Below are 9403 nucleotides of genomic sequence, written 5' to 3'. Positions count from 1 at the left end.
AGCAACTGCTGCTGTTAGAGACTTACAACCAGTGCAGGTGTCCGTTGCAGTCTGTGTTGCCAGGATTTGTCAGCCAATGATCAAGCAGTTCCTTGTTTAGATTTTCCTGCCCTGTTTTAGTCATGTCCCCCAAAGAAGGAGAGGCATCCCCAACTCACAGGGTGTGTGCTGCCATCCTCTGTGAAGTTTAAAGTCTGACTCTGGAAAAGGAACACCAATCACAGTTGTGTGTCTATCCAGAACCATTGTTCTATCATTTCTTCTTCAAAGACATTTTCTGATGTTCCATGAAGCTAGTGGAAAACATTGTTTAATCCCAGAAAACTGTACTGAGCTGTGCATTGTAAAGAGATAAAAATTCCCATCCATGTTCTAGCAAATGTATGTGAGATTTCAAAGTAGACTGTGATTGCTCTGAGGGACAAGAAATATTAATAACATTGGGACAGAAAGCTAAAGTCTTGAGCTCGGACATTAGAGCTCAGTGTCCTGAAAAGGTCCTTGGAATCATGGATCTGTCTCCGTCTAGGAAGACATTTCTCAATGCATCGGTTCTTCATATAGTAACTGATGACACGGATGGTATTCTCCTCATCCTCCTTGAACAATGGTCCTTAATCCTTATGCCCTCTGTGCCCGTGTTTGTAGGTGCTCTGCACCAAAGACGCTGAGACAGAGAGACACCAAGGATGCTGAGACAGAGAGAAAAGACAGAAGGGAAAGCAAACTATCTGGGGAGGACAAGGGTGGAGGTGGGTGATCCTGGCCGAAAAAGAGGAGTGAAGAGAAAAGAGCGTGAGGAATCAGGAAGGGAAGAGTTAACAGGGGTGGGAAATGGGAAAGCAGTGTTTAGGGAGGTACATGGAAGAGGTTAAGGCTATAAGGCTATGATCCCCTGAATCCTTGACCACACGCACTCAACAAAGGATTATGAAATTAAGTTGTCTAAAGATGATGAAAATATTTTTTTTCATTAAAAATTTTTTTTTTTACTTTATTTTACTTTACAACACCGTATTGGTATTGCCACACATTGACATGAAACATAGATGGAAAGCATAAACTTCCTTTCCTTGGTAGCCAGAAAAGACCGCTGTTTCCAAATGACGCAGCCCCCTCTAGTGACTGAATAAATGAACTGCAGAGCTAAACTCCCACCGGATGCCAACCTTTTGAAATGTTTCTCAGACTGAAAGGTGAATATCCCTGGTGTTTCAGTCGGTAAAGAAACCATGTGTAGTGTAGGCAATGGGGGTTCGATCCCTGGATCAAGAATGGCTTCCTGAAAAGGAAATGGCTACCCACTCCAGTTTTTTCGATGAACCAGTGGATGTTGGCAATTCGATCTCTGGTTCCTCTGCCTTTTCTAAAACCAGCTTGAACATCTGGAAGTTCACGGTTCACGTATTGCTGAAACCTGGCTTGCGGAATTTTGAGCATTACTTTACTAGCATGTGAGATGAGTGCAATTGTGTGGTAGTTTGAGCATTCTTTGCATTGCTTTTCTTTGAGATCGGAATAAAAACTGACCTTTTCCAGTCCTGAGGCCACTGCAGAGTTTTCCAAATTTGCTGGCATACTGAGTGCAGCACTTTCACAGCATCATCTTTCAGGATTTGAAACAGCTCAACTGGAATTCCATCACCTCCACTAGCTTTGTTCGTAGTGATGCTTTCTAAGGCCCATTTGACTTCACATTCCAGGATGTCTGGCTCTAGGTGAGCGTGAGTGATCACATTTTCGTGATTATCTGGGTCATGAAGATCTTTTTAATACAGTTCTTCTGTGTATTCTTACCACCTCTTCTTAATATCTTCTACTTCTGTTTGGTCCATACCATTTCTGTCCTTTATTGTGCCCATCTTCGCATGAAATGTTCCCTTGGTATCTCTAATTTTCTTGAAGAGATCTCTAGTTTTTCCAAGTTTATTGTTTTCCTCTATTTCTTTGCACTGATCACTGAGGAAGTCTTTCTTATCCCTCCTTGCTATTCTTTGGAACTCTGCATTCAGTTGAGTATGTCTTTCCTTTTCTCCTGTGCCTTTCGCCTCTGTTCTTTTCACAGCTATTTGTAGGGCCTCCTCAGACAACCATTTTGGTTTTTTGCATTTTTCTTGGGGATGGTCTTGATCCCTGTCTCCTGTAAAATGTAACAAACCTCCGTCCATAGTTCATCAGGCACTCTGTCTATCAGATCTAGTTCCTTAAATCTATTTCTCACTTCCATTGTATAGTCATAAAGGATTTGATTTAGGTCATCAAAAAGCAAGAGAGTTCCAGAAAAACATCCATTTCTGCTTTATTGACTATGCCAAAGCCTTTGACTGGGTGGATCACAATAAACTGTGGAAAATTCTGAAAGAGATGGGAATACAAGACCACCTGACTTGCCTCTTGAGAAACCTGTATGCAGCTCCGGAAGCAACAGTTAGAACTGGACATGGAACAACAGACTGGTTCCAAATAAGAAAAGGAGTACGTCAAGGCTGCATATTGTCACCCAGCTTATTTAATGTATATCCAGAATACATCATAAGAAATGCTGGGCTGGAAGAAGCACAAGCTGGAATCAAGATTGCCAGGAGAAATATCAACAACCTCACATGTGCAGATGACACCACCCTTATGGCAGAAAGTAAAGAAGAATGAAAGAGCCTCTTGATGAAAGTGAAAAAGGGGAGTGAACAAGTTGGCTTAAAGTTCAACGTTCAGAAAACTAAGATCATGGCATCCGGTCCCATCACTTCATGGCAAATAGATGGGGAAACAGTCGAAACAGTGGCTGACTCTATTCTTCTAGGCTCCAAAATCAGATGGTGATTGCAGCCATGAGATTAAAAGACACTTACTCCTTAGAAGGAAAATTATGACCAACCTAGACAGCATATTAAAAAGCAAGAATATTACTTTGCCAACAAAGGTCCATCTAGTCAAGGCTATGGTTTTTCCAGTGGTCATGTATGGATGTGAGAGTTGGACTATAAAGAAAGCTGAGTGCCAAAGAATTGATGCTTTTGAACTGTGGTATTTGAGAAGACTCTTGAGAGTCCCTTGGACTGCAAGGAGTTCCAACCAGTCCATCCTAAAGGAAATCAGCCCTGGTTGTTCTTTGGAAGGACTGATTTTGAAGCTGAAACTCTAATACTTTGGCCACCTGATGCAAAAAGCTGACTCATTTCAAAAGACCCTGATGCTGGGAAAGATTGAGGGCAGGAGGAGAAGGGGACAACAGAGGATGAGATGGCTGAATGGCATCACCAACTCGATGGACATGGGTTTGGGTGGGCTCTGGTAGTTGGTGATGGACAGGGAGGCCTGGCATGCCGCAGTTCACGGGGTTGCAAAGAGTCGGACACGACTGAGCAGCTGAACTGAACTGAACTGAACCCACTCCATTATCCTGCCTTGGTAAAGCCATGCACAGAAGAGTCTGGTGGGCCACAGTCCATGGTGTCCCAAGAGTTGGACACGACTGAGATGCACTCATCTTAGCTGCGTGACCTCTGTATTCATCTGTGTTTTCTTAGTTCTATACCACTCCACAAACTGTTTTCATCATTTCTGGCTCCTTTCTTTGTCACACACCCTCAGTTGTTGGCTTCTTTGTAGTTTTCCTTTTGTCTTTTATCTTCCCATATTTAAAGTTTACTCAGTGTTTATAAAGAGAGGTTGGTACACATAAAGCACTCAAGAGTTCTCTGTTTTCTGAATGAGTAGATGAGTTGTTATTCATGAACTTAGTGAAAGAAGTTATGCTGAACAACTCTTGAAATTATTCTGAAAGCAATCTTTCAGTACTATGGCAGTCAAGTTAAAAAAAAGACTCCAGCAGGATAAATAGCGGGTTATATTTGTGAACAAAATTCAAGAACAGATAACAAACATCACAAGTCTAGGATGGAGGAAAATTAAACTGATGATATGGGAATAAATATTATTATATATTTATAATTAATAAATAATATTATTATATGGGAATAATATTTATTCCCATATAAATATTTAACAAATATTCATAAATATTCTTTGGTAGTCTGTTATGTGGTGGATTACACACACACAAGTCAACACCTACTACTACTGAAAATATAAGAACTAACATAAACTAATTTAAGCTATATAGGAATATATTATTTTATTATATTAGAAAAAGGTAGGAAAAAAAACGTTTTTGTTTCTTGGTTTCTTTGACTTTATTGTTTAGAAGACTGTACGAAACATTTCAAAGTGACATTTTAAATAATAACGAAAACCGAAAAAAAAAGGAAACCAAAATATGGAGAATCTAAAAATAAGACTTTTAGCCTATTGGCTCTTTTCAGAATTTTTAATTTTAGAAGATTATATCTTGACCATATGAGGTGAAGTGATCTTTCTTTGCTTGATGAAAACCAAAATAATGTACTTAATTTACTTTTAAAAAATCAAGAGACTTTGATGAAAGGCTAACATCTCTGCATGATGAATACTCCTAACAATCCAAAAATAAAAGAGAAATTCCCAAATCTAATAAAGGGTATCAGTGAAAATATCAAAGTCAATATTACTCCCTGCAGGATCACAAACAAGACAGGTACTTCTATTTACTACTTCTATTCACTGTCCTAATGAAGGACCTGGGATCAAACCGGGGAAGGAAATAAGATATGTTAAATTTGAAAAGGAGAAGCAGAACTATTTTAATTTACAGATCATAAGTTTATACATGTAGAAAATACAAAGTACCTCTAAACAAGCTGTCTAAGAGCTAGAACCTATTAGTGCATTGAAACAGTCACCAAACACAAAAATCAATTTTATTTCTAGATTCTAGCAAAAGCATTAGAAAATGCAATTAAAATGACATTTATCGAATACGTGGGAACTAATTTAAGGTATGCAAGACCTTTTCTTGATTCCTCTCCAGTAACTCTAAAATAGCTTTGATTTGAGAGATAAAAATCACATAGGAGATGAGAAATGTCCTCAATTCTGAGGTCTGGGGTAACTAACATAAATCATGGCCTGGTACTCAGTGGTGACCAGTCCTTGCCGCCTACAGACACTAATGTCAGGAAAGACCATATCCTAAGGCTGCTCAATGAAATAATGTTTTCAAAACCCCAAACAAGAGATTGGTGCCACCTGTTTGGCTGTTGAGCAGAATCTGTTCTCATATTGACAGGTATCCTAGCTCTGTTCCGGCTATTTCAGAACAGAAACAATTTCTGACAGAATTAATTCCCTGTATCCACATTTTTCTTAACCCAATTAGTCCTAGCTCTGGATTTGATGCTGGGCATTTAGGTCAATTAAGGTAAAAAAGCTATACAAAATAAAAGATAAAATTGTTATAAGTAGCCTTGCTTTCCAGGTGGCTCAGTGGTAGTAGAGTCTGCCTGCCAACTAGGTGGACTATTTTTATTTACACATCATACGTTTGTACCTGTAGAAAATCCCCCTGCATTGGGAAGATCCCCTAGAGAAGGGAGGGCCAACCCACTCCAGTATTCTTGCCTGGGAAATCCCATGGACAGGGGAGCCTGGCGGGCTACAGTCCATGGGGTTGCGAAGAGCTGGACACGACAGAGACTAAACAACAGCAGCAATGCAAGCCTCTACAACAGTCTCAACATTAACAAAGGAAATCAGAGAGGACCTAGATTACTGAAAGAAATCAGAGAGGACAAATAAAGAGGCTACGGATCCAAAGACTCCATATGTTAAGATGTCAATTGTCCTAAATGAATTCATAAATTCAACACAATGCCAATCAAATTACCTCAATCTCTTGTGGTAGAAGCTATTCTATACCTTACATGGACGTGCAAAGACCTAGAATAAGCCTTGAATAAGACAAAGAAAACAAGACTTGCATTTCCAGATTTCAAAATGTGTATGAAGCCCCAGTAATTAAGATAGAATGGTCTGTTGGTATGAGGATAAAATAAAGAAGTCAATAAACAGAATCAAGTCCAAAAAGAGGTCATAATACACGTGCCATCAATTTTTTTTCTCTAAAAGTGCCTATGCTGCTCCACTGGGGGAAAGTTTGTCTTTCTAGGATAATAGCTAGAATAATTGGCTATTTTTATTTTTTGGAAGTAGCAGTGTTTTGTAGCTTTCTGTGTATAAGTTCTGTACATGTTTTCTTAGATTTATGCCTAAAGATTTAGGGTCTTTCTTGAGCCATTGTAAATAGTATTATATTTTTAATTTATGTATCCACATGTTTACTGATAGTATATAAAAATGCATTTTATTTTGTTTGTTTAGCTTATATGTCCTGAGACCTTCTGAACCCACTTACTAGTTGTAGGAGTTTTAGAGGGTATATTCTTTGGGATTTTCTACATAGATAGCAAATAGTGGGAATCTGACTGCCTTTCTGGCTTAAAAGGTTGTTTATCTATTTCTTTGCTTTACTGCACTGGCTGCAGCGTCCAGCGCTGTGCTGAAGGGGAGTGACTGAAGTGGATATTCTCCCTTTGTTCCCTTCCTTCAGTTCAGTTCAGTTCAGTCGGTCAGTTGTGTCCGACTCTTTGTGACCCCATGGATCGCAGCTTAGGAACAGACAAGTCTGTGGGTTCCAGTTGTCCTCATAGTTCAAGTATGACTTTGTTTGTCAGTTTGTCCATGCTTTCATCCCCATCAGACTTTCCTTTACAAATGTTACCCTCAATTCAGTTTTGTTCAGTTCAGTTGCTCAGTTGTGTCCAACTCTTTGCGACCCCATGGGCTACAGTATGCCAGGCTTCCCTGTCCATCACCAACTCCCGGAGCTTCCTCAAACTCATGTCCACTGAGTCAGTGATGCCATCCAACCATCTCATCCTCTTTCGTCCCCTTCTCCTTCCACCTTCAATCTTTCCCAATTTCAGGGTCTTTTCCAAAGAGTCAGTTCTTCGTACCATGTGGCCAAAGTATTGGAATTTCAGCTTCAGCATCAGTCCTTCCAATGAATATTCAGGAATGATTTCCTTTAGGATGGACTGGTTGAATCTCCTTGCAGTCCAAGGGACTCTCAAGAGTCTTATCCAACACCATAGTTCAAAAGCATCAGTGTTACTCTAAGCTGACTTAAAGTGAATTCAGGCTCAACACCAGATATGAAGATAACGACTTCGTACAGACTCGTCCACCAGCTCTAGCCATTGCCTGAGTTCTAATCCCTAGAACTAATCTCTTATTCTACATCACTCATGGTTCTGCTTTTCTGATTGTGCCCTGACACAAAGTCTAAGAGGAAATGATTAAGGAAATAGTTTTGATGGTGATTCCACACAACTAGACCCAGTTTTGTGATGAAGTAAAACTGCCAGTTTAAAATATTATGGGGCAAGTTTCAAATTTAGACAACTTTACACATGTTCTGTACAGTTGATTTAAAGTCAAAAATTCAAGAGGAGAATATATTAGTAGAAAATTACTCTGGACACCTGTTTCCAAATAACGTAGAAGGTGCCTTGAACTGGAACTAAATCTTCTGATCCAGACCACAACTTAAATAACCACAGGACTATCATTTCTTGTCTGGGGTCTGCGGGTGTGCATTTCAGCTGGGGTCCTGCAGCAGGGGAGCTCTTCTCTTACTAAGCTCCGGGGTTTTTGTACAGCTTTTCCTATCACTTCAAGCACTGTGCGACAGAGAGAGCACAGAAGTACTTTGCAGAGTCTTCCAGTTGTAAGGCGGAAATGGTGAGGCTGATGGATTTATCTGCTTTCTTAAAGTTTACAGAGTAGCGGTCTTTCCTTGCGTTTGTCACTTGTGAACCCTGATGAATAACGTAAGTCATCTGTCCACTGGGAAGTTGCTTGTACCAATAAAGGTAGTAAGTGCTCCAGCTTGTTTCATACCGACAATTCAGGGTGACTGACTGTCCCAACTGGCTGGATACATCTGACTGGTCTTGAGTAACTTTCTGGGCCACACCAGATCCTATAGGGAAAAAAAAATCAGAAAACAAAGATGAAGCAATGAATAAAATACTGTAGGAGTTACTTAGGATCCAAAGACAAAAAATTGAAATCCTAAGATGCTTGCTTTTCTCCAACCCTCCTTTCCTCCCCAAGTCCCTGTGAAGCTCCACGTGCCTGTGTGCAGTCCTTTCACCCTGAACACGCGCACTCATGTTTGGAAGCATCCCTACCAGAGAAGGTGAAGGCCAGGAGCACCCAGGGCAGACTGGAGAGCTGCATGAGGCACAGATTCCCCTGCACAAATGTGCTTCTGTCTCAAGCTGAGAGTTCAGTGTCTTTGAGTGCCTGGCAGCACATATACACACTACCCGGTACCCGTGTGACTCCCCGGAACAGGAAGTGGGGACTGTCATGTTCATAGACCACGTGATCTGTGCACACAGGGGAATAAGTCTGGCTCACCACAAGCCTTTACTTTGTCTGCTTGTCTTTCCCTAGTCATTAAGATAAGCAGATCCTGAAAGAAGGCATGAAAAAAGCAATCAGTGTTAAATCTGAGCGGAGGAGAACTGAATATTAAGCAAGTTGACATACATTGATAATTATTCAGCAAAATAGTTTTGCCATCCTGTTTAAGATATAATTTACTATAGCCTATGAAACTTTCTGTAATCTACTAACAGGTGGTTCATTTAGCCTATTCTTACTTTTCTCCATCCAGAATGTAATGACTCTTTTAAAAAACTTGCAAAAAAATAAAAATAAAAATAAAAAACGTGCAGATCTTAGGCTTCTTGGTGAATGGAACTTTTATTCAAAATCATTAATGTATCTCTGTCTTTGTATTCAGTTTTGTGGCTCTATTTAGGTTTCTCAATAAATAAAATTACTTCACCACGAAATGACCAAAAAAAAAAAAAAATCAGTCCTTCTGACTTTCAGAGTCTATCCAGTTTTAAATTTTGAATGAAATTATACAGGAATAAAATATTCTTTTGAAATTCAAAATTGAGTCTTATTTGTTAGACTTTGAGGAAGGTCAGGATATTCAGTCCTGTTCTCTCCACAAGTAGAATTGCATTTATCAGACCATGTGTCCTGGAATTGTCCTGATGTCACATTTTCTATGTCATTGGTCCAGTGTTCAGTCTCACTTGTTAGTGGCTCATTATTTTTCTCTTTGTAAAATAAATTCGAAATAAGTATGCCAGATCTTTCTGTGACATAATGCTGTAATGTTCTCCTACAAAACTTGGTATCTACAGGTTTTAGACACTTTTTTGTTGTTGTTCACTCACTAAGTCGTGTCCAAACTTTGTGACCCCATGGACTGCAGCACCCCCGGCTACACTGTGCTTCAGTATCTCCCAAAGTTGCTCTAATTCATGTCCATTGAGTCAGTGATGCTGTCTATCCACCTCATCCTCTGCTGCTCCTTTCTCCTTTTGCTGTCAATCTTTCCCAGCATCAGAGTTTTTCCAAAGAGTTGGCTCTTCACATCAGG

The 9403-nt window shown here is 39.8% G+C and overlaps 1 gene segment (V, D, J or C); it reads right to left on the bottom strand.

Annotated features, from left to right (window-relative positions):
* LOC108636895 lies at positions 7605-8243 on the bottom strand. The segment is given in 2 exon segments: positions 7605-7918; positions 8130-8243. Coding segments are annotated over 2 exon segments (363 nt in total).

Source organism: Capra hircus, chromosome 10 (assembly GCF_001704415.2).
Source record: "Capra hircus breed San Clemente chromosome 10, ASM170441v1, whole genome shotgun sequence".
NCBI classification, from domain to species: Eukaryota; Metazoa; Chordata; class Mammalia; order Artiodactyla; family Bovidae; genus Capra; species Capra hircus.
This window is presented reverse-complemented; position numbering and strand designations above follow the sequence as displayed.